At 39.8% G+C, this 27,220-nt stretch overlaps 1 protein-coding gene across 1 annotated transcript in view; it reads right to left on the minus strand.

Annotated features, from left to right (window-relative positions):
* Positions 1-5,418: 5,418 nt before the first annotated feature.
* Positions 5,419-27,220, minus strand: part of LOC124361889 — a 41,624-nt gene continuing 19,822 nt past the window's right edge. The window contains exons 2-3 of the mRNA XM_046815940.1: positions 18,512-18,691; positions 5,419-6,435 (exon numbers count right to left, since the gene is read on the minus strand). Of these exons, the coding sequence (XP_046671896.1) occupies positions 6,098-6,435; positions 18,512-18,691 (518 nt within the window). The 3' untranslated portion in view covers positions 5,419-6,097. The remainder of the gene's footprint in view (positions 6,436-18,511; positions 18,692-27,220) is intronic.

Genomic DNA, 27,220 nt, shown 5'->3' on the forward strand with positions numbered 1-27,220 from the left:
TCAAACCTTTCATCGACAATAACAAATTTTAAACAAAGAAATTTGACAACTTTTTGAACAATTGAGGAGATTTTAGAACATTGCGATTGCATGCATTTACTACCTTATTGTAAATATCGGATGTTGAGGCATCCAATTATTAACGGAGTATACCGTCGATCCACAATGCTCAGTTTAAAAAATATACAACCTAAGTATTAAAAATTCAGAAAAACTATTTTTTACAACATAAAACGTAACATGTAATCAATCCTATATTGCTGTACATATGGTAAGTATATATATATATATATATATATATATATATATATATATATACAGTATTACCTTTTTGCCTGCCTAGGGACCAATTACGGTAATTTGATACGGATTATTGTGTGCCAGAGGGTTATATGTTTTGGCAATATTTTAACTCATTACAATCCACAAATTACTGAACGTAATAAGCATAACATTATACTGTATAGATGCACTGCAGAAACGGGTTTACTATCTAAACTCAAGGCTGGCCTTGAAGGCCTCAGCGGAAACTGGTAAAATATATAAACATCTTCCAAATGCCTGGACATTTTGCATAAACACGTCATGACACCTGTTATAGTTACTCGCTGAGAAGATGTTTCTCGCTCTTAACATATCCGCCCGAGTTGTCCAAGATCAATTTTTAGAATTTATTGAATATTGAGATTTTGCAATAATTCAAAACTACTTGCTTACGCTAATCACAAACTGTTTTGCTCCTCTACTGACGGTCTCAGCCTTTAAAGTTAAAAGAAAGTGTCCGGGAAATACTGAAAATAATGTCATGATATATTTGCGCAGGTATGCATTTCTTTTCAGTCTCAGGTCTTTGGCCAAGCAGTAGTAGTTACTGGAAGTCTCAGGATCTCATCAACCAATTGCCATGAAATGTTACATTTATGTATGTAGCCGATTTTTTTCAAAAATGTAATTGTGTCAACAATGTTTCGACACGATGTGAACCAACAGTCTTTGATGTTAGAAAAATGTATAGTTGAAGTAAAATGTCTTGGATTTCTTACCATTTCTGGCTGTGATGCGAGTACTCAGATATCAACGATTTATTAGAGTTTAAAGTTTTTAAATTTTAAATTTAATTATTTACATTGGTTTTAATAATTTTATAATGCGAATGTTGAAGTTTGTTTTTGACGATGGAAAGGAATGTGAGGGAAACGGGATTTTTAGGACATTTGCTATCGTTCAGTAATAAAAAAAAAAATCAGTAACACTACCTTTTGAGATCTGCAATCTGATCTCTTCTTCAGGTAAATAACATATAATTACCTATTTTGTAGTTATGTGTTACATTAGTTATTTACTTGAGGAGATCAGATAGCAGATCTCGAAACGTACATTACTGAACGATGGCAAATGACCGAAAATTCTGTTTCCTTCGCTAATGTTGAGTTCAGTTCCTTTTTGCCTTCCGCATAGTGCAGCATCTGAAATCTGAGGCTGTCACAGACTTGTCTCCTGAAATGTGGAGTTCGCTTAGTCTAAAGAAGCTCAAAGCGAACTCCTTGCATATATTCGACATCAGGCACACCTAGACTTCAAAGTCAAGTATAATCTAGATAAGGAGGCGTTCTCGTGGTCTCATCAGGTGCACAATTCAGTGCACTACGATTTTTTTTAAGCAGAGGGAACCTTCAAAAGGTACTGGCGTCCCAGACTGACTCGATCCCAAAGCACGACGGAGCAAAGGAGTTTGTCCAGGAGTAGATTTCAGACGCTGCACTAAGTAGAAGGTAAAAAGTAGGTGAACTCAACATTCGCATTGAATCAACCCTTTTCCATTATATCTACTGCAACTGTATTGTACTTTTTAAATCTCTGAAAGGTCTCTAATTGGTTTTTTGTTCTACTCTTTCTTACCAACTTTTACTAAGACGGAGGGAGCTTGTCAATACTTTACTGAATTTCGAAACATTAAAATTACATATTAAAATTCGATTACATTAGAAAAACACAGAACAGCTTAGTTTAAAATCAGGCCAGTAAGCTACAGGACACCAACACAAATAAAAATCTAGATCTTGTCTATATTTGGGCACACTAAAGATCAACTCTTGCGTACGCATAAATAACAGCTTATCTGGAAATAATTAGGTGGTAATTATAATAATTGAGTTACACGAATATTTAGAAGAAATCTTAAATAATATCTGTCACGTGTATTTAAACAAAATTTTAATTAGTTTTAATACGTATAACCTACTGTCTGTATAGACACATTCTCATTACGGTACACCAAAACAAGCGTGAAAAGTAAACTGGTACATTGAACTGTTTAATCCCATGAAGAATACTTTATATGACGACTAATTTTACTGTTGTTGACTGAAATATAATAGTTTAAAACATTATTAAAAAGCATAAAATATATTTGTATTAAATTATTTAAATCATAAAAAAATTGAATTCTAAATTTAAGAGGAACCGTTCAACTTGTTTTAAAACCGTTAAACTTGTGAAGTTTAAAACATTTTGTTTTTTTTTTTTTATACGATAAAGATACTTTTTCATTTCAAATAATTTTTGTCCTCTAAAGCTACATTACGAGAACATGTGTTTTGTTCCAGTACAGATGGAAAAGCTATGTGGTAGTGTAGGCGGCAGGGTATACAGACGTGTTGGGTAACCGACACTCCAGCCGTGTAGGTGCGTACTCAAGCTAAACCCTGCCCTCCTCTCCCATTGTCTTGTCGAACACACGTTCTGTGCCAAGGATCACATGGAATAATAAATCTTTGGTATATACAAACTCCGATTTTGACGTTCTCTCGCCAGCCAGACAAAATATGAGGAGCTTCTAGACGCAATAAAATAGAATCGAAGTTTGATACTGAGTATAAAACAAAGAATTTAGTGAAATATCGTCTCGGTAAAGAAATTAAGAAAACAAGTAGGGAATTGTTATAAGAAAAACATTCGTACTTGGAAAGAATCAGATTTAAAAACAATTGCATACAAAGAACTATTAAGGAAACAGGGAAGAGGAGTTAAAATACAATATGTAAAGTTGTTATAAGCAAAAGTAGTTATACATATTTCTTTTCTAACAATTTGCTTGGTGTATTAAATAATTAGAGGGAAATTGATTAAAGAACTTTGTATTCTTACAAAGTTGAACTTTTTCTTCTATTTTGGCTTAATTTTACCAACGTTGAGGCACTTTCCAAACGGGTTTCTAGCTTTTTAATACCTGCGGTAAGAAGTCTTTGTCTTGGTATTTTAGCTCCACAAGTGTTTTGACATCCTCATTGTTTTGGGATTTTAGATCCACATAAATAGCCAAGCAAGTGAATGTCAGTGATGTGTTACTAAACCAGGGCTGTAGAGAGGATGATGCAGCAGCTTCCAGCCCACTGTTGTATGTCCAGCCCTCTCGTGCGTTAGTCTGCTAAACTAGGGGACGCACATACTCATACACTACCTAGAGATCCACACTTCTCTTTTGTTACTTACAACGGCACAGTGTATCTCTTGTTTACCGGCCTCACTCGGTTTACTGTTTATCAATTATGTCAGCAATTCGAGTTCAAGTGAGGAAGTTTTTGTCCATCAATCACTGAATCTCAATTCTTTTTACAACTGTTACAACTGTCTCCTACTCATCTATAAGGACGTTCGCTGCCAAGAAAATTTCACCATACACGTTTCTTACTCGTCAGTAGCTATTTTCTGGTTTTCACCGACAATAAAGTGAAAAAATTAACCATAGAATGTTGTTCACCAATGTGATGGAATCCTAAGTGGACTTTTCTTGTGGAATGTAACTTTTTTGTTTTTATTTTTTAATTTCTTTTAAGCCTCAGCTAAAAAGCTATGCTGGCTTGATTAAATTACTGTGACTATTTATTATTCCTCACATGACTGGACCTCTCCGGGATTTGAACCCGTGATTTCTCAGTTAGAAGGCCGTGATTGTATCCATTAGTCTACGGAGGAGGACTATATAAGTTTTGAGTTTATGAATACAAAAATGTTGACTCATCAGCTGGCCAAGATTTATTCTAGTGATACCAACTTAAAGTTCTAGAATGAATAAACTTGTTTTACCGACAGTTTTATTCTATAACCCAAGTATATCTCTTTACTATTGAATCCCGCATGCAAGAGTAATTCTATTTTAAAACACCCTTCGAATAACCCTAAAACTTTAAATGCAATATTTGTTTTTTTATCGGAATTCTGCAACGTTTACTGAGAATTTACTTCTTTGTTCCTTTTTGCCTTTTGAAAAATAAACTGTTTTGGACAATAGATATAAAACCTTCTATTCAGCATTAAATGTTTTAAAACTCGAAGCCGTCGTTCGACGGGTAATGATTCGGTGGTGTATGACGGCGGTCCTACAGCATGATGACGAAGGTACAGACAACCAGACAAAGGATGCAGAAGGTCAAGTTGGGTCTGTTGAAGGCCAAGGGGGCGAAGATGAGCTTATCGGTGTTGCTGTGGGCTGAGCTGCAAGGCCGTGGCCGCGATGGTGTAAGCAGGCTACGGTATGCTGTAGAATGTTTTTGTTTATTGTAATTTTAAATATCAGCTAGATTAGCCCGAATACCGAGATCCATTTTAAAATTTTATTTGTGTCAGTTTTAATGTAGTAAACAAGTTTTACTCTCAGAAAAATTCGATCAGAGGGAGATTGGGGGGGCAGGATTTGGCGTAGTAGGCAAGCTTCGTGTTTGCTAACTTCAACGAATACAAAGTTATTCTTTTATGATTATGTACTGTTAAGAAAATCAGTATTCTTTGTGTTTTGTATGAGCCATTTGTCAGACTAGTACACGTTGAAAGCATGGGTTTTGGTAAATATGGAATTATTATATATATTTTACCATCAAAAAGTACTTAAAAGAGTTATAGAAGATTTCTTGGAAATGTAAAGATGTTGCTAAATTTGTTTATATACTTTTGTCGATTCTGTTAAAAACGCCAGACTTAAAAACAGAGCTTTATTTTACTTACAGAATTGAAAATGCATTAAGTATGGCGTCAGAATACACTGGGAAGGGAAGCACAAGTAACAACATTTGTAGATCGTAAGGATCAATCTTAACTGAGAATGGTTTGCTTGAAGTCCAAGTTGCTTATATTATTTTATTTAAACTTGATATAATAATAGGTTTAAATTGTTAAACACTCACTGTTATAAATAGTAATATGTTTGTGATTTTTTTAATGCCTTACGGTGGTCATAATATTTACTTTTGAAATACCAGATATCTATGAAATACGAGTAAAGAATTTTCAACGCACAATCTCTACATGTGTATTTGTTTTATACTAAATGTTTCACCCAAAAAATAAAACTCCATTAAGGCATATTATACATATATTACCTCTAATTAGTGTAACATGTGATTGAAAGGGTTAAAAAAATAATAAAAACCTTATTTATAATTTATTTCATTACATTATTTTACATAGTTCACTTTTTTATAACTCTACACTAAACTAAAACTTTGTACACATGTCATTAATGTCTGTGAGGTTAGTTTTCGTTTTCACTGTCCATTTGAGATTGGTGTTTCAAGTCTAAATTGAGTCCTGTGAACATTCGAATATTCTCGGTCCACTGCAACACAGTGCAAGCTTCTTTTCTGCCTTTTGTCTTTGTAACTAATTAAATTGCGTTTGCTATTACCCGTTTCAGCTTACTTTTATCTTTCCTAGATACTTACTTTTATTGTTCTTCTTGTACTATTTTTAAATTTCTGTAAAACATTTTAAATCGCTTTTTAATTTTTTAGTACATTAAATATAATCAGAGTTGTGATGGTGATATGCTGCAGGTCGACACATACATTGTCACTTGGCTTTTCTCTTCTTAATCATCCTAATTGACTTGATTATCATCCTTGATACTTTGTATGAATATATTCAAAGTCATCATAAGTGTGATTGTGATTTAGTTTGCAACTACAAAAAAACTGTTTAATTTAATAATAGAAGACTGAGTGTAAACAGTCACAGGTGCTGATGAGTGTTACCATGCTTTATGCAACTGTTGGAAGTGTGTTTGTGTGTGGAATGTGTATCGTCTGGACCGACACTGCGGCGATCAGACGAAGATGTTGTCGAGCAGCTGCTTGGTGATGAGTCTGTGAGGTCTGGTGGGGCTTAGCTTGGGGCGGCGGTACAGCCGCGCGTTGATGGGGTACAGTTGGCGGCTCAGATCGCACCTCACGTTGAACCACCAGTCGCACACGAACACGGCCTGCGAGAACTGGGTGCCGTTGGGGCACAGGAAGGTCGTCTGGCGGCCGTCGATGTCGCAGTAGTGCCAACCCTGACAGCGAGTGTCCATGTCGGCGAAGAACCCCGGGTACGGCTGGTCCTCGCAGTAGAAGTCTGTGTACGGCACCACGGACAACACGGGGTAGTCGGCACCAGGTCGTCCTGCAACACATGTGGACAGTTTAGTTACCTACGGCATGTTGCTAAATAGCATTATAATTGGTCTATCCGACTGGAGACCTTTTTGTTATAACACTATTACACGAATTCAACACTGTTGTCTTTCTTTGGGCGTGGCTCCGTGCTAATAAGAAATAGAGTGAGAGTGATGAAAAATATTACAAGGCCGCCAAAACATCAAAGACCGCGTCGTAGAAATTTGCGTGAGATATGAGTATGTACATGATGTGGACAGCTTCAGCTCGCGACACTGTAGGATCCGCTGGGCAGGGCTCCGGGCTAGTACAGAGAGAGTGAGAGTGAGGACAAAGATGTCAAGGCCGCTGGTGAGTGTGTGTCACTCAAACATCGACGTGAGATATATACATGATGTGGACAGCTTCAGCTCGCGACACTGTAGGATCCGCTGGGCAGGGCTCCGGGCTAGTACAGAGAGAGTGAGAGTGAGGACAAAGATGTCAAGGCCGCTGGTGAGTGTGTGTCACTCAAACATCGACGTGAGATATATACATGATGTGGACAGCTTCAGCTCGCGACACTGTAGGATCCGCTGGGCAGGGCTCCGGGCTAGTACAGAGAGAGTGAGAGTGAGGACAAAGATGTCAAGGCCGCTGGTGAGTGCGTGTCACTCAAACATCGACGTGAGATATATACATGATGTGGACAGCTTCAGCTCGCGACACTGTAGGATCCGCTGGGCAGGGCTCCGGGCTAGTACAGAGAGAGTGAGAGTGAGGACAAAGATGTCAAGGCCGCTGGTGAGTGCGTGTCACTCAAACATTGACGTGAGATATATACATGATGTGGACAGCTTCAGCTCGCGACACTGTAGGATCCGCTAGGCAGGGCTCCGGACTAGTACGGAGAGAGTGAGAGTGAGGACAAAGATGTCAAGGCCGCTGGTGAGTGCGTGTCACTCAAACATCGACGTGAGATATATACATGATGTGGACAGCTTCAGCTCGCGACACTGTAGGATCCGCTGGGCAGGGCTCCGGGCTAGTACAGAGAGAGTGAGAGTGAGGACAAAGATGTCAAGGCCGCTGGTGAGTGCGTGTCACTCAAACATCGACGTGAGATATATACATGATGTGGACAGCTTCAGCTCGCGACACTGTAGGATCCGCTGGGCAGGGCTCCGGGCTAGTACAGAGAGAGTGAGAGTGAGGACAAAGATGTCAAGGCCGCTGGTGAGTGTGTGTCACTCAAACATCGACGTGAGATATATACATGATGTGGACAGCTTCAGCTCGCGACACTGTAGGATCCGCTAGGCAGGGCTCCGGGCTAGTACGGAGAGAGTGAGAGTGAGGACAAAGATGTCAAGGCCGCTGGTGAGTGCGTGTCACTCAAACATCGACGTGAGATATATACATGATGTGGACAGCTTCAGCTCGCGACACTGTAGGATCCGCTGGGCAGGGCTCCGGGCTAGTACAGAGAGAGTGAGAGTGAGGACAAAGATGTCAAGGCCGCTGGTGAGTGTGTGTCACTCAAACATCGACGTGAGATATATACATGATGTGGACAGCTTCAGCTCGCGACACTGTAGGATCCGCTGGGCAGGGCTCCGGGCTAGTACAGAGAGAGTGAGAGTGAGGACAAAGATGTCAAGGCCGCTGGTGAGTGCGTGTCACTCAAACATCGACGTGAGATATATACATGATGTGGACAGCTTCAGCTCGCGACACTGTAGGATCCGCTGGGCAGGGCTCCGGGCTAGTACAGAGAGAGTGAGAGTGAGGACAAAGATGTCAAGGCCGCTGGTGAGTGTGTGTCACTCAAACATCGACGTGAGATATATACATGATGTGGACAGCTTCAGCTCGCGACACTGTAGGATCCGCTGGGCAGGGCTCCGGGCTAGTACAGAGAGAGTGAGAGTGAGGACAAAGATGTCAAGGCCGCTGGTGAGTGCGTGTCACTCAAACATCGACGTGAGATATATACATGATGTGGACAGCTTCAGCTCGCGACACTGTAGGATCCGCTGGGCAGGGCTCCGGGCTAGTACAGAGAGAGTGAGAGTGAGGACAAAGATGTCAAGGCCGCTGGTGAGTGAAGACTGCTCGGTAGACATCAACGTGAGATATAATTGTGGTTCAGCAACTCACGTGGTTATGTAATATCAAGTTTTGGATTGTCTCAATAAGTTAAACATAATTGGTAGATAGACCTTACTGGTATTATTAATTTGTTGTGTATAATTTAATTTTGATTTATCCTAAAGTAACTGCTTTTGGAATAGGAGGAAAATGTTATGTTTTAAATGTATTCGTTACTAATCTTCTTAAAATGGTAATAACACTTTTATCAATATTTAGACGAGAAAATAATAAACGTATGTCCCATACTGAAGTAAAATAAAATAAATAAAATAAGATTATTTTGTTACAAACTTTTATAAGTGGACGCTCTCTTTCAACACAAATTTTCCAACTTCAGTACAAATTTGAGGGTATAAAATGTGACATAATTAATGGTAACGTCCTAAATAAACAATTCAAGGAAGTAACAACTGTTTTTACTTGCGGTCCAAAACAAATAGGAGGCCATATTACTTAGGATGTGATTTGGGCAATAAAACCATAACAGAATGAAGAAACATTTGGATTTCTCAAAATGTTGCAGCAAGTTGATACTACTCGTACTATATTTACTCCGAAACAATTCAATAGAGCGGCTAGGAGCGGTATTTTGCTCCAACATCACAACAGTCTGTCAGTTTCAGCCTCTGTAAGCAATGTCTTATTGAAACATCCGACCTCTCGGAGCTCACTCTCTGTGAAAGTTGTCTTCTTCCAAAACCCTTCGTCCTATAGAATTAGTTATCTTGCGGTAACTTGACCTATGGAGGTTGGTATTTGGTAAGGAGAGCTCGACTGTGAAAGACCTCGGTCTCGTGAAGTTTTCGGTGGTTTATGGATCTCCTTCTCTATAAAGGTTATTATATTATAGGCTTCTAAACTCCAGGAGCCCCAAGCCTCTGAGAGCTTCTGGTATAAGGAAGTGTCTCAGAGGAAGTGTCGGGTAGTTTTAGAATACTGAAAGCTCCTGGACTGTATAGACTTCCATCTTGTACTAACGTAAGTTCCCCCGAACTTTGGAAGCAAATGTTTGTAGAATCTGTGGGAGCTTCCTGCCTCTAGATGCATTCAAAAAGTAGTCTTTCTAGTGTATGGGAATTCCAATCTTTTGAAGCTTTGATGCTATCTATATTACATTGATGAAACACATTCTGAGAGACTCCTTACAGCAGCGCTTGTCTATTACATCGGTTTATAATTTTATTTTTACAATTAGATTTGGTCCGAAACATTTGTAGATTGATATGTGTAATGGATATCTAATAATTTTGAATGGATTTATGAACAGAAATTTTAAAACACGGAATCATTTACACGCTGTTTTAATTACAAGAAATTGCAGCTGTTGACGTTGCCGTGTCTCTACATTTTAGAAACAACCATGTTTTGTATGTACAAATGTGCCTTAACCAGAGGCCGGGACATACACATGTATGAGACACGAGGCAGAGAAAACTACCGTACGGGAAGACACAGAACGGTAGTTTGTGAACGCTTGCCTTCGCAAGCAGGTGTTAATTTCCTCAACAGACTGCCCAACTCTATAAAAACTACCCCAACGCCCAAGGCGTTCAAAGCTCGTCTCAAACGCCTTTTGGTGTCGCATGCATTTTATAATGCAGATGAGTTTTTTGAATTCGACTGGGAGACCACACAATTGGAATGACTGACTCCAATGTTTGAAGTGGGTTTCATTGGCCAGGAATGAAAGATGCGTGATTGTAAAACTGTATGTTTGAATGAGGAATGTGTTATGAATGTTTAAAATTTTAGAATATACTCGTACAATATTGACGTTTGCTATGCAACTCATACATGTTGTCCTTGCAGTAAAAGAATTTGATTTGATTTGATTTGATTTGCTGTGAAAATAAATATTTGTAAGTTCAAAAATTTTATCATATAAGGATATTGGGTTGTATGAATCTTACTAGTCAAGCTGTCTTATTAATTATTCAAAGGCCATGTTATACTCAACTAAAGATTATGCAAAAGGTTTGGTTTTCATAATCTAGTATAATGGCTATAAAACCATATTTTGGTCAAAACAGAAGTGTAGTTAACACTCTTTTTTCAACTTCATTATATTAATCAAAATAACTTTCAAAGAACGATTAAAGAACAGTAAACAATCAAGAACTCATAGTTAATGAAATCAACGTGTGCGGTTTATAATAAATTGCTTCGAATCGTTAATAGTTTTCCATGGTTGAGTAATGCTAACATGGGCGGCTGATGTGCTGTTGCGAACAACGGTGCGCGCAACCACATTACTACAAAGCACCGCTCAGCAGTCCAGCTTGCGCTGATTTGATTGATTGTAATAATGACAAAAGGTCGGGGGCCACGGGTTGGTTGCGTGCAGACTCGTGACCACGTCAAGGTTGCAGGGACTGCTGCTTGTCAGGAGACGGTGTTGTGGATACTGTCGAATGACATTTGGTGGGTGTGAAGTCGTCACATTACTGAAGAGTCAGGTTTTCACATTAAGGAGACAAGGATACTAAACTTGCCACTATAGTTTACGCTAAACTGATACCAAGTCCGAAGTCCGCAGCAGACTCGCGGCAATCGGCGAGAGAGCGGCCAACTGTCGCAATAGGTCGTCGCGTTTTGTCAGTTGCCGGCCCCCGGCAGGGGCGGGGGTCATTGCCAACTCCTATCTCGGTTAGCCAATACCATTGTTTGTCCTGGTTTATCTAATTGGTTCGTAGGCCTTTTTTAGTCCTCATGTCTTGCTTGCTTGTCGGCTGATGTCCGTTCTGCCGTAAGTACATAATGTTGCAATTTCTCGGCGACTTCTTGTTGGCAGTAACGACTAACTTAATTGCCTGTAGAGGATCTCGGGTAAGAACAGACCCGTGAGTATCTTTCAGTTCAGAATGAAAGTAAAATTCAATCTAGAATTTGCAATGCTCGGCTTTCGGTGGAATTCGCGAAACTGGAAGCCATTACAAAGCGAGTGTTGTGGATCACATAAACGTGAATGGATATTATCGTTACAGCATACTATGCCTCGAGGCATCAGCAGCAGCCTTTGACCTTTCTTCTTACAGTCGAGTACTATGGAGAAATGGTACTGAATGAAACACGTGTAGCGATTGTGGCTCCGAGATCGGATCTCTTCCGTGTCTCCTTTCCCTGCGGCACGGGACGACCTCGACTTTGCCTGTGGAGTTGGGCAGCGGTCCCGGCGGAGAGGGCGCGGCGGGCGCCGCGGTGTTTGGTATTCACGAGAGAAACTGGCGGCTGCGGGTCTGCTCCAGAGTGTGGCAACTATTAGAGCTCAGGAAGGGAGGGACCTCTGTTCCAGAACACAGCGCTCGGGTCACTCGGCACTACATTTACTCATTACAACAGTTATGTCAGTGGACGGCGCGGCGTATTGTGCGTGCGCCCTTGCCATTTTACAATCGCGCAACCCTATAAAATCACCGCGGTGATGGTGCGAGCGAAGCGTTCAGACCTCTTAGTTACAGCTTTGGAAACCCAAGTCGTGACATTATATAATATATATTATATCCGAGGTTGAAATGTGATAACACCTCAATGTTTAGTGCGCATAATATTATCGGTACCATTCAAACATCTGTTCGGGTGAAGGTAATGATCGTGTTGCCTTTTATTACTGAATATTATATTGCTTTTACCCAACCTTCTACAGAAAAGTATGGATTATCAACTTTTCAACGTTTCATAGTTAGATATACCGCCAGACTTTGAGAAATATCACCAAGTTTGGGAAGTAACTATTTGTTTAGTTCATAAATTACATTTTATTTATAAAAGAAACAACCTCTCTTCATCAGTCTTCATTTCTTCGATTGGCGTGTACTTCGCTGTCCGACAGAATAAAGATTCTGATCAGATATAGTTATTGTAATGTGGTTAAAATGTGATACAACGTTGACGGCAATAAACCATAAATATTTTTCCTCATTATTTAAGGTCTTATGTACAGACTTTGACAAAAGTAATAACAACAAATATTCGATCGAGTTGTGGCACTGTAAATCCCAGTGTAGTAGCCGACTACAGAGCTTAGAACTGACATTTATTTTTATGGCTGCTGAAGACATCTAGCTGAGAAGTGCTAAGGTGAGCGGTGTGGCCTGCAGTGGTGGAGTTGTGACACTGTTAATCCCAATGTAGTAGCCGACTACAGAGCTTAGAACTGACATTTAGTTTTATGGCTGCTGCAGACATCTAGCTGAGAAGTGCTAAGGTGAGCGGTGTGGCCTGCAGTGGTGGAGTTGTGGCACTGTTAATCCCAGTGTAGTAGCCGACTACAGAGCATAGAACTGACATTTATTTTTATGGCTGCTGAAGACATCTAGCTGAGAAGTGCCAAGGTAAGCGGTGTGGCCCGCAGTGGTGGAGTTGTGGCACTGTTAATCCCAGTGGAATAGCCGACTACAGAGTTAAGAACTGACATTTAGTTTTATGACTGCTGAAGACATCTAGCTGAGAAGTGCCAAGGTAAGCGGTGTGGCCCGCAGTGGTGGAGTTGTGGCACTGTTAATCCCAGTGTAGTAGCCGACTACAGAGTTAAGAACTGACATTTAGTTTTATGGCTCTTGAAGACATCTAGCTGAGAAGTGCCAAGGTGAGCGGTGTGGCCCGCAGTGGTGGAGTTGTAGCACTGTTAATCCCAGTGTAGTAGCCGACTACAGAGTTAAGAACTGACATTTAGTTTTATGGCTGTTGAAGACATCTAGCTGAGAAGTGCCAAGGTGAGCGGTGTGGCCCGCAGTGGTGGAGTTGTGGCACTGTTAATCCCAGTGTAGTAGCCGACTACAGAGCTAAGAACTGACATTTAGTTTTATGGCTGTTGAAGACATCTAGCTGAGAAGTGCCAAGGTGAGCGGTGTGGCCCGCAGTGGTGGAGTTGTGGCACTGTTAATCCCAGTGTAGTAGCCGACTACAGAGCTAAGAACTGACATTTAGTTTTATGGCTGTTGAAGACATCTAGCTGAGAAGTGCCAAGGTGAGCGGTGTGGCCCGCAGGCTGCGGCCAGAAGTGGAAGTCACGACGGTAACAACCGAGTCGGCCGAACATGATAATTCATGCCATTATCATTTCAAGTTAAGGGAACATGTGGTGTACAATGAGATGATTTATGGCCGTACTGCATCACAGATTTTAGTAGCATTTTCACTTTCAGCTTATGTAATGCCTCTTAATTCCAAAAATTATAATTTGGAAGCAAAAACTTTCCAATTTATAGACAGTAACCTTTGATAAACTCTAAGAAAAGCTAGTATCCCTACTTTTGCGGTTGATTTTCAGCTAATTAAATATCCATTATTTTTTATATCATAGAGAAATGTATCAAGATTATGTACCCATGAATGTTAAAGTATGAGTTTTTCTTTATTAAAGTGAAGATATATTTGATCAGACCATATTAAATGTATTATAATATGTATTCTGGATTGCTTTATCAGCATACACTGAAAGGGCATACATTATTGACTAATAAACATTAAAATTTTTCACATGTTTCATTTCTATCCAGGGTGTCCCATGAGTAACCCGATAAACTTCTCAGGTGGTTTTCCTCTCATCAAAATAATGAAAAAAGTTCATATAACCATATGAAGAACGTTCATTTAATAAACAGATATTGTATTTTCTGTCTTATTATTCGTAAGTGTTGGTTTCATTAAACATTAATTTTTTTAACTACTTGTTTCCGTGGTTATTGCCCATTTAATGAAGTTAATGTATTTAAAATCTAAAAACGCATATTTTTCAAGAACGAATTTTGTATTTTTGGTCTGATGCCACAGAAATGGGTGATATTACAGGTCTGGACGTATTTTATTAAATTTTTCAGTTCATTTTACATAAAATCCAATAAATTTAACAACTATCTTTACGACATAAGAACCACCAGTTTCGCTATATTTCCGTCCTTTCCTAGAAAATTGGGTGAAATCTTTCGCTAGCCGTAGCTCGCTATCAAAGCGTTTTGATAAGAAGAAACCACCTGAGAAATTTTTCTGGTTACTCGTGGGTCACCGTGTATAGGCAGCACAGAGTAAAGTTATGTCACTGCATGTAATTTGCAAGTAAAATCATTTTAAAAGGTGGCGACAAGATTTTATTTCAATACATTCTTGCGTTATAGTTAGTACCTCCCGTACCTTGCCGAAACTTTTATTATTTAAACACTGCTGTGACACCTAACTGAATGAACACAATGTGAATGTTTCAGGTGAGAAGGTATCTCGAGAAAAATCACCTGTAGACTTAACATTTTGCATGAAACTCCATGGAGAAGAATGAGTTCTATGATGTTGCATGTCCATTCCCTTTGTTTGAATGTTATTTTTGACGATGGAAGGATTGTGAAGTGACTGAAGTTATACCTGAAGAAGAGATCAGATTGCAGATCTCGAAACGTAGTGTTACTGATTTTTTGTTTCACTGAACGATGGCAAATGTCCGGAAAAATCCTGTTTCCTTTATTGCATGGTCCAATTATGTAGTTTGCCTAATCAGCTCATTGAAGCCATATCACTCAGTAGGCTGGCACAACATGCTGTCGTGGGGTTGTAAAAACTCCTTTCCTGTGTGATGTGTGCCTGTCCGCCTGTCCGCAGTACGTATCGAGAGTGAAATGAGCCTTGAACATTTGCATATAACGAGACATACAGTGTGTCATACCTCATATCTTCGTCAATACCAGTACTGGAAAGCCGAAATAGGAGTTGGATTCATATAAAGCATGCCTTTCAACAGACACCTTGCAGAATGTTACGGTCAAAACTAAGGGAAGAAATTGGTCTAACTGTGCATTAACGGCTGTTAATAACCGCTATTGGTTTTGTTTAGCAATGAGCTGGTATTGTAGCGGTATAGCCATATGTAGCTGTGTTGTGCTACTTATAGTGGTATTGGTAACCCGTCCGTCATAGTCAGCGCTCTGGTAACCAGGCCGGCGTGAATGTAAAGTACAAGGGGTCAGTGAGCGTTGTATAAGTGAGTTGCAGAACGCGAAGGAAGAGGGCGAAGTGCACCATATCGGGAAGGGCTAGGGCAGAACAATGAGCCGGTTTCCCAATAGTAGTTGATGGACTCGGCAGCGATGTTCGGCACGAAGACGAGAAGGCCGGAGACGGCGTCTTGCGGAGCTCGCGGGTGAAAGTGCTGTCACTGCTATTATCCCAATAGAATAATTGGTCCGTTTTGTTACATGATGCCGGTAACTGTTAGATGGTCGTCTGTAGATAGGTGTGGTCCCCTGCAGCGAGTGTAAACTTTCATCTCCAGGAAATAGGGCGTTCATGATTTTACCTCAAGTTTAAGGATCAAATCTCACTTGAGGTTGAAATCTGACTACGATGTTGTGCTGATTAGTCAGTTTCATTAATTCACACATCGTTTTTGACATTTCAATTTTTGTTTTAAATAGATTTTCATTGTGTCAATTTATATAATCAAATTTGAACTAACAATATTCAAAATTGTGTTGTTTTTAGTTATAGAATTTGTGGAAGTTTCTTTTTCTTCTTCTTTCCGTCGATCATGGCTACCATAATCCACATTCATAAGTATGTGTTTATGAGTGTGTACATTCATGTATGTTAGAAATCATTTTAAATTCGAATGACTACCTTGATCTGTGAGGTTTTCAAGATCCGATTTCTAAAAATTAAATATTAGGCAAGAAAACTCATACATTGAGTGGAGAAACTGAACTTGGGTGGTAGAACAGTTAAACTAAGCTTATGTTCCAAGTAGAATTTATTGATAGAATATTTAAGAGCCTCAATGTCAATACTGTTTGTGTTTTAAGATGAATCTGTAAAAATAACTTTTTACTAGTTCGTGTCCCCATAATCCGAAAATTCATATGTATGTGTTTACGAGTATGTAAACCTATGTATGTTAGAAACCATTTAAAACGTTAATAACTACCGTAATCTGTGAGGTTTCTAGATCTGGTCCCAAGAGTTCCTAAAAAAATCTTCTTTAGGCAAGAACATTCACACATTGACCAATGGAGAACTGAAATGGGGTGGAAGAACAGTTTACTAAGCTTATCTTTCAAGCAGAATCCATTGATAGAATATTTTTAAGAGCCTCGTTGTTGTCAATATTGTTGGCGTTTTAAGATGAATCTGTAAAAATAGCACATTTAGCTCAGTGTGTGTCTGTAGGCAGTTTAGCACCCAGTGACTGGCGTCGATTTGCGTTTATAACAACACGTGCGCAGGAAGGAACCTGTTGGTTATTTATTCGCCACCGGTATGATGATGTCGCTTTCCAACCAAACAGGTTTAATGAGCAGGTTGTTTGATAATAGTCGCGTCGCGCAGACACCGGTCTTCTCCACTGTCCCGTGCACAAGATTTATGGTCGGTGTCGTAACTTATTGCACGTCCATAACACGACCGAAGCTTGTATGGATGACAGAATGTAATATCTATATGTTTATTTCAATTATATTCCACGAAAATGCTATAAGTTTGTTGGAGGTCGTTACTGCGACATGATCAGACTTTTGTCTGACGGGACAATTTGGCATTTACTAACCATTTATGAATTATTAAAAACTAATATTGGTTAATAAATTATGAAATTGTTCGAGGTTGGCGCTAACAATAAAGTATCTCCTTATCTTATTAAATTGCCTAATAGGCAATAGCGAAGCTCTTAATTGCATAGACATGGGTTACATGTATATCATGCGTCAATCCCTCGTATATAAAATTTTACCATCCACTCTACATCAAAATCAACATCGAAATATACAATATTTCCTTCAGTTTTTTCATTTAATTCGCCAATTTTCCCACCTATATCGCTGGGATTTTATTCCGATTTGCTGGTCTCACAATTTTATGCCAAAAACTCGTTTACATTATAAAATGTCTGTGTCGCTTTTTAGAGGAGTTTTGAGCGCCTTGGGCGCTGGGGCTTTTTTGATCCGGTGAAGCAGATTGGTAATAAAATGAACACCCGCCTGCCACGGCAGGCGTTCATAAACCACGGTTCTGTGTTGGCCAGTTCGGTAGTTTTCCCTGCCTCTGGTCTCATACGAATGTATGTCTCGGCCACATACAACTGTCTGGACACATTTAGACATACAATACAGAGTTGTTTCAAAAACGTAGAGACTCGGCAGGGTCAACAGCTGCAAATGTTTGAAGGACTCTGCATGACACTGGAAATTCAAATGTGCGATTATTCGAATCGCTTGTTTTTGCAATCTGAACACTCTCGTTAACTGGTTGTTTGCACAGGTACCCTATAGTACCACTCCGTAGGTAAGCCATAATACGCCGTCATCAGTACCCGAGTACGACAACATTTGGCTAGGTTCCTCAAAACATAAGTGCCTGAGGATATTTTGGGGCAAACACGGTCAACGTGATCATTCCGTATCTACCCTCGATCAAGGTGTATTCCAAGGAATTTCGAACTATGGACTTCAAGCGACAGGACTGTACTGAGGGTCCACAGGCCGAAGAGCAAAGTTACCTCTAATATACTATATATTATGTCATTGGAATATTTGAAAATTAGAATATTGCCAGTACGCATTTTTATCTTTAATTGTTGCTTTGATATGTGCATCATAAAGCAATGCTTTAGTACCCTCGTGTACATCAAAACTACCTTTTTGTTTTTTCAATACAGTAAACTGGTTAAAATACGATCTGGTGTATTGTGCACAGATTGTACTAATATTAATTTTGTTTTAATTGAACACAATTTATTGTGTGGTATTTGCTAATTATACTTATTATTGTAATATTCCAGAATACATATTATAACGTTATTCTTAATTTGGTGACTTGATTATTCTTTTCTTGACGAATGGACATTAGTTGGAATTTCGCTAGCTGACCTAGAGAAGTCAAGGGAGCAGAAAACAACAGTTCAAAGATCAGAATACTCTTATACACCAGTACAAAGCTAGATATTATACCATGGTGTGACAAAGTTGATGACATACCCGGAATGGACTTGCCGAGCTCCAAGTACTCCTTGACCGACGGACTGAGGAACCCTGGAGGCACGGAGGGCTGCTTCGGCGGGCCATTCCGCTCGTCCAGCGCCTGGTCAGGAGCGATGTCCAGATCTGGACTCGCCGGCGCCCGCGGCCTCTTCACCCGCTGGCCTTCTTCTTCTCCATCTAGTCAACAGATAAGGTGGAGAATTAGGATTACTTTTCTGGAAGAACAAAGAAGATTGTGTTTCTGTTTTTTTTATTAAAGACACCACTAATATTGCAAAATGTCCCAGAAAGTGAGTTAAATGCGTGTAGAGGTGGTATTATTGTACAGAGACATCTGTTTTAGCATTAAATACCTCTTGATGAGGTCATCAGTCGCAATTGAACCTCTGCTAAGTGAATTTGAGTAGACCCTAATCAAGTTGAAATGAAAACTGCGTAGGATACTGTAAACGTCAAGACAGTACCAGGGGAAGACTATTGTTTCTCAGAACAACAAACTCGTCCCTGAGCCGTCACTACCGTAACCTTGAGTAGCCTGGCAACGAAAATCCGCCCACTCGGGCAATGTGGGCGGAGGCGATTGACCTAACCTTCACCGGTAGCGTGCTTGTATTCCTGAGGCAACCGTCAACCGTAATCCTGGCGATAATAGCGATCTGCTCAACATCTACACGAGTTTGGAACTCAGGATTGATGGGAGTGAAAGGTTAGATTGGCCGAGCCAGTTCTGCGTTAACCTTGCTGACAGACGGCCTCTGCTCTGTGTTTCCTGATGTAGCTCTATCGGTCACCCCTGTATTCGTTATTTACTATAGCGTTCTGCCCAACATTTACACCTTTGTCCAATCACAGAACTCATGTTAGTGAAAGGTTAGATTGGCCGAGCCAACTCTGCGTTAACCTTGCTGTCAGAGGGCCTCTGCTCTGTGTTTCCTGATGTAGCTCTATCGGTCACCCCTGTATTCGTTATTTACTATAGCGTTCTGCCCAACATCTACACGTTTGTCCAATCACAGAACTGATGTTAGTGAAAGGTTAGATTGGCCGAGCCAACTCTGCGTTAACCTTGCCGTCAGAGGGCCTCTGCTCTGTGTTTCCTGCTCTAGCTCTTTCGGTCATCTCTGTATTCGTTATTTACTATAGCGTTCTGCCCAACATCTACACGTTTGTCCAACCACAGGACTGATGGGAGTGAAAGGTTAGATTGGCCGAGTCAACTCTGCGTTAACCTTGCTGTCAGAGGGCCTCTGCTCTGTGTTTCCTGCTCTAGCTCTTTCGCTCACCTCTGTATTCGTTATTTACTATAGCAATGTTTAGGTTTTGATATTCACAAAACAAGGCAGAAATCTCAAAGTTTGTTTCTTAAATATTCGTTGTTCTATTATTCACTTTTTAATCAAATTTGCAGCTCGGTCTTCATGGATAGCTAAATGGGACTTTGTAACCTACAAATTCGATATAAATAAGTCTGTAGTCGTCTCGTGCAGATTCTCATTGATGGATGCTTGGTGATGAAGAGTGCTGAGTGTTTGTATACAAGGGAAGCTGCCATGTTGAGTCGTAAACTGTTGGTACACTACACAAGGACGCGGTAGCCTGGCAGTCGTAACGCGTGAGGTACGGGTATACGGTATAGCGGGCCGGATAGCCTTGTGCTCTGTGTCTCGTCATCATCTGCAGCTGTAGCCGTCTCGTGCAGAGCGCATCTATTGTTTTGCTTGGTAAATAGTATCATAATTGGCACTTTGTTGGTATTTAAACGTCAAAAGAATGTTTTGGTGACACTTGGAATGTTTAATACTGGATTCAGATGTCATCAGCCCAAGTATGGCTGTTCTAAACGCGTTTTTCCGAGAGCTGGCAGATAAAATTCGTATCTTAGTTGTCCTGTTTCAATGCTCCTCGTGTAAGATATTGAAACTGTTATTAGTCGCAGCAATTACAATTGAGCATTTCAATAAACCTAAATTAAAATATAAAACTAAATATATGCGAGTGTGGATTGAAAGAGGTTTTACCGAGATTTCGAAGGATAGTCTAAACTTTATAATTGTGCAGCTTTTTCGCAGTTGTAATTTCTATTAGTTGTATAAAACAACACAATTTTAGTTTAAGAACGCAGTAACTCATTTCACGTTAATGAGGTGAACAGGACAAGGTAATGTTCGGTGTCGAAAATCCCTCGCCTATCATTAGTGGTTAGCGCAAGTGAGTCATTGGTTAGGAAACTGTCCGGGGTTACTGTGGGACACTGGAACGTTTAGCAGAACAAATGTCAAACTCTTTACTTCTCCTGGGAGTGGCACGATTCGGCCAACATTTCCTCATTATTTTCCAAGTGAATATTTAGCTCGTTAATTTAGTTGAGCGTAAATGCTTAAATTTGGAGATTGTTGTGCTTATCGTCAAGATTCCGCTTACAAAATGCGGTGACAGACTATACTTATGTCAAGTGGCTTAGCTTGGAGTAGAAGAAAGATATACATATTATAATGGGTGTCTTGAAAGTCCCTCCCCCACCCTATTAATTTTCTTATGAAGAGAGATGAAGTGAATTTACTTTGGTGCATGTTCATATGACCAACAAGGAAATTTTTTTGTGTATTAAGATTTTTTGCCCTCTCCCCTTCCCAATGGGGTAGTTCTAGGATGAGTCAAAATTTTTAAATTGAAAACCTTACCAAGTGACACCTTATTTAAAGATATTATAACTTATGAAACGTAACCCAGTAACTGGACTGGATGTGTCTCATAGTAACTCATACCTTGATAACATGGAAAAGCCATTGGTATTTCCAGGACTTCTTACTGGGCTTCGGACAGTCAAAACAAAACCTAATAAATGCTATGTTATTCATGTTTGTTGATGTTTATTAATTCTTGTAATAACTTTTTTACGGTTTGGTGTCGTAAGTTCCAAAAATTACTAGTGAGTGAATGTTTAATCTGTCTTACAATAACTGTACAAGTAACTTAAAAAGCGAGGACTCTTTTTAAATAAATTTAGTTAGCCACCAAATTTGATAGAGTAACATTAGAGACCTCTAGTTTGTGCCATTCTTCTTATTTTTATAATACATTTTAAATGAGGTGTCACTTATTAGGGGTTTCTGTTTCAAAACTTTGTCTTGTCCCATAACTATCCCATTTGGGGGGAAGGGTCAAAAAATTTAATACATCAAAAAAATTCCTTAGTTGGTCATATAAACATGCCAATATGTCCCACAGACAATCACTTCATATCTCTTCATAAGAAAGTTAATAGGGAGGTGGGACTTTTATGATACCCAGTATAACTGGATCCGGAGAAAATACCACGCTATTTTATGTGTGTCCATATGATCTTGATGATCCTACTAGTCCTGCACCAGGGAGTGCGTGTTTTCGGGCAAAGTCACGCTACACGGATGTGGTTTCAACCCCGGACAAATGCAACTAATTGAACTTACAGTCAATAAAAGTATGACAACTATTAAATTTTCCTGGACCTTCTCACGATCAAACCAGCAGGTGACCTTTTGAACTGAAGCGAACACTACTTATCGATGGTAACGCCTTTACAAACGTGGCATGCGATTGCAGGCATGAACACGTGTAATAGAACAACTTGACCGGTCATGCCGGTGAATTTAATCCAGGTTGTGAAACGTAACATGTTTGTAACCCGCAATGAGCCGATGAACAGTGTGCTTCATTCAGTATGAAAGCGGGGATAGAAATGTCAGGTTAGGTTTGAAATGTGCTGACGAGTATACAGCAGGTGTCAGTCCGCCGTCAGTCAGCAGTGAGAGGATCGTCTCTATGGTAATAAATGGTTCTCCTCGGGTCGTTCCAACCAAGGTCGCGGGATGCTGATATATCTGGTTCCAGCACATTAATTCTGGGTTTTAGCTTTTCAGAATCTCGTCGAATCTTCCCAGAACTGGCCATGTGCTGCGAGTCTCTAAAATGAGGGATAGAAATTTATTTAAAACCCGTGAATTAATTGTTAGGCTAAAAATGACTTAGAGGCATATACCTATACTGTGCAAAAAAATATATATTTTGTTTATTTATTAGTGGTCTTATATCTCAATAGGATGATTGGTTCTAGCATCAGATTAAACAGAGTCCAAGGTCTCATGCCGACCGTTTACGGTACGAAATGAGGGAGGATCGACAGTGGGATGATCGTAAAAGATCTCGTGCCGACCGTCTACTATATGAAATTATTCACAACTCTCATGAGGGAGGATCGACACTGGGATGATCGTACAAGATCTCGTGCCGACCGTCTACTATATGAAATTATTCACAACTCTCATGAGGGAGGATCGACACTGGGATGATCGTACAAGATCTCGTGCCGACCGTCTACTATATGAAATTATTCACAACTCTCATGAGGGAGGATCGACACTGGGATGATCGTACAAGATCTCGTGCCGACCGTCTACTGTATGAAATGATTCACAACTCTCATGAGGGAGGATCGACAATGGGATGATCGTACAAGATCTCGTGCCGACCGTCTACTGTATGAAATGATTCACAACTCTCATGAGGGAGGATCGACAACGGGATGATTGGTCCTAACATCAGAGTAAACAGAGTTCAAAATCTCGTCCGACCGTCTACTGTATGAAATGATTCACAACTCTCATGAGGGAGGATCGACACTGGGATGATCGTACAAGATCTCGTGCCGACCGTCTACTGTATGAAATGATTCACAACTCTCATGAGGGAGGATCGACAATGGGATGATCGTACAAGATCTCGTGCCGACCGTCTACTGTATGAAATGATTCACAACTCTCATGAGGGAGGATCGACAACGGGATGATTGGTCCTAACATCAGAGTAAACAGAGTTCAAAATCTCGTCCGACCGTCTCCTGTTTGAAATTATTCACAACTCTCAAAAAAATATAGAGGATCAACAATAGGGTGATCAATCCTAACTTAGAGTAAACTTAGTACAAGATCTCGTGCCGACCTTCTACTGTTGATTCTACTGAATGATTCACAACTCTCAAACTAGGAGAGAGGATCAACAATGGAATGATCGGTTCTGGCATCAGGGTAATCGGAGTCCAAGGACTCGTGCCGACCGTCTACTGTATGAAATGATTCACAACTCTCATGAGGGAGGATCGACAACGGGATGATTGGTCCTAACATCAGAGTAAACAGAGTTCAAAATCTCGTCCGACCGTCTCCTGTTTGAAATTATTCACAACTCTCAAAAAAATATAGAGGATCAACAATGGGATGATCGATCCTAACTTAGAGTAAACTTAGTACAAGATCTCGTGCCGACCTTCTACTGTTGATTCTACTGAATGATTCACAACTCTCAAACTAGGAGAGAGGATCAACAATGGAATGATCGGTTCTGGCATCAGGGTAATCGGAGTCCAAGGACTCGTGCCGACCGTCTACTGTATGAAATGATTCACAACTCTCATGAGGGAGGATCGACAACGGGATGATTGGTCCTAACATCAGAGTAAACAGAGTTTCAAAATCTCGTCCGACCGTCTCCTGTTTGAAATTATTCACAACTCTCAAAAAAATATAGAGGATCAACAATGGGATGATCGATCCTAACTTAGAGTAAACTTAGTACAAGATCTCGTGCCGACCTTCTACTGTTGATTCTACTGAATGATTCACAACTCTCAAACTAGGAGAGAGGATCAACAATGGAATGATCGGTTCTGGCATCAGGGTAATCGGAGTCCAAGGACTCGTGCCGACCGTCTACTGTATGAAATGATTCATAACTCACTTGAGGGAGGATCAACAATGGGATGATCGGTCCTAACATCAGAGTAAACATAGTCCATGATCTCGTGCCGACCGTCTACTGTATGACATGATTCATAACTCTCATGAGGGAGGATCAATAATGGGATGATCGGTTCTTACATCAGTGTAAACAGAAGCCGAGGTTTTGTTCCGACCGTTTAATATTTTTTAATTGATTCATGGCTCCCCAACGAGGAGGGCAGATTAAGAATAGGATGATCGGTCCTGACAAGATTAATCAGAGTTCGAGGTCTCGCAGAATTGCCGACTGAGAAGAGAAAGGAGGACTTAGTACGCATATTACTTCACTACACGAACAGTGATCCATTCACCGAAATTGATTGATTGCTGTAATAAATTATACTTCCATTATAATTCCTTTATTGCTGTAGTCTTTAATCGATTTCATACAGTATCACCAAATCGTGAATGTGACATTATGAATGGTTCCAGATACTCTAATTGTTATTCATATAACCATCTCTTCTGTATTAAATATCACTAAATGTTAATAAAAACACTACCTTTTTCCAAATGTTAATTTTTGGACGAGGCCTTTCGAAACCAAAGGTTTCATCTTCAGGCAACTCCACAAATAAATATCTCTTCTGTATAATAACTAAAACTTGACATAGCTGGACTCCATTCTTGCCTATAGAATCTAGAACAAACAGGCTGGTAAAGATACCAGCCATTTGCAACACAACCAGCCGTTGCCAAATAACCATAAACATTGTAAATAAACATAATAATGTACGTTTTTTCATAAATGTCAGATTTTTTTATTTCTTGAATTCAATTACAAACTTTAATATAGCATGGTAAATGTGTTAAGCACAAAGGAGGGAGATGCTATATTGTGTTTTGATTTGCAGTAGATTTTTCTCTAACGTGTTAATTTTTGCCATAAAAGTTTGTTGCTTATTGTTTGAATTCAAACTGAACTTATTCTTGATTCTTGACTAGTCCAGCTGAGTTTTTATTCCGACAAAAAGAGGACTTATTCTTTCACAGTTGTTCGTTTTTTCAAGGTATAGTCATAATAAAATTACTTTTTTGTTAATGCAGTGGAAGGTATCAAACTACCAGTGACACGTCTGGCTGTTTTGTTATATCTATTGCAACTTAACATAAGGTATTTACTTCGGCCACAAACTTTGATTTACTTCAGTATTATCAATTAGAAAACTACAAAGCTTGTTTAAGACATTAACTAATGTCTGTACATGTTTTATATACATGATTCAGTTTGTGAAGTTGACTGTAGGTAGACATGTAGGCGATGGAAACGTTCTCCGTATTTGACCGTTATGAAGATAATTTCACTTTCACTATTGTTTTACCAGGAAGCACGTTACATTTCCTTTCTATCGCCTTGGTCGTCCAAGGTCTTGACTTAAACTACATAAGTCTGTGGTGACTACTAAACATTAAATGGAATCCTTTTTAGTTTAGCATTTTTCTACTACCTTTAATTATTTCAGCCACTAATAAAACTACGAAGGCGTGGTAATTTCATTTTTCCCTGTTCAGGCTGTGAAACCTGTCATACTACTACTCAAGTTACTGTCACACAGTAAAACATCATTGGATTGCACTCAGTTTCCTTACACATTGGTTTATTGTGCAATACGTTTCGATGACCGTACGTACCGTAGGGACAATGTAAGAATATTAGAATTTTATTTTCACATTCAATTTTTATCTTTTGACCCCAAAATCAATGAGGAACCTTGCCAATGGCGCAGTGTAGCGGGTACAGTGGTTATCGCAAGATAACCTGATCAAGCAACGTCGAGTGTGGCTGCTGCTTGGATGGGTGACCGCTGAGCGATCCTGTCCTTGCAAGCAGTCCGCTTGCCCGACCGTTGGTGGTGGTTCTGAAAAGCCTTTGGCACCCAGGTCAAGTGTTTGAGAGGGCTTCTTAGCCTTAATTTCGTCTGCTAAAATAAGACATCTTTACTTTACTTTATATGCTCTTGTACAGATTTGACTAAGTCTCTGAAGACAAATGCGATCACGACGGTAGGTAGATTTCACGACGTGAAGGCGCCACTGTTTAGCACCCCTGTGTGCGGGATAAGTGGACGATTGTGCGATAGTAGCGGACCGATGTCTCCAGTGTTGAAACGTAAAAGATAGTCTGGGAATGGGAGCAGTGCTGGCCTGGCCTCAGCCTTTCGCTCGCCGACCACCCGACCTTCGTCAGCCCTTGAACCTCGCGAACGTTGCTGACCATCTATACCGGCCTAGATGTGTGGTAAACATCGTAACAATCCAATCGGCCGAACAAGTACGGGTAACGCGTAATCACCGGTTACAAACAGGACTGAATGTCCTAGAAGACTGATTAGCTGAACTCATGTGTGCCTGTAGTTCTAATATTGGAGAAGCAAGACACTCTAGATGGTTTATGACTCCACAGGTTAAAAATTTGAAACAGTTTCGGGATTGTCCTAACCAACCTGTTTTAATTTTGATCATAGTGTTAAATCTTTTATGTGTACTAAGCATGTTATTGAAAGTAAGCAAAAACAAACATTTGTATTTCACTATTATTTTATTAATTTTTTCTACCTGAAAATGTTACATGGTTAGTAATGTATATATATAAAAACGTTAGTTATGAAATTGTGTAAAGTCAATGAGCTCAATTTAAGCGCTTATTTAACGGATCTTTAGTCTGAACTCGTCGGAAGCGGGAGAGGTCAATTAAGGCATTTTAGACAGTTGTTATTGGTTTCATTCGATTAGTATAAAAGTAATATTACAAGTGTTCTGAGCAGAGGCAATGACCATTTTCATTTAATAGGCATGTACGCTTTAGAATTAAAGAATTTTGACACAGATCAAACTTTTTCGGTAATGGCTAGATGTTAGATAGTCTATTGCATCCTTTCATTTGCGGTCACAT

Source organism: Homalodisca vitripennis, chromosome 5 (genome assembly GCF_021130785.1).
Source record: "Homalodisca vitripennis isolate AUS2020 chromosome 5, UT_GWSS_2.1, whole genome shotgun sequence".
Lineage (NCBI taxonomy): Eukaryota > Metazoa > Arthropoda > Insecta > Hemiptera > Cicadellidae > Homalodisca > Homalodisca vitripennis.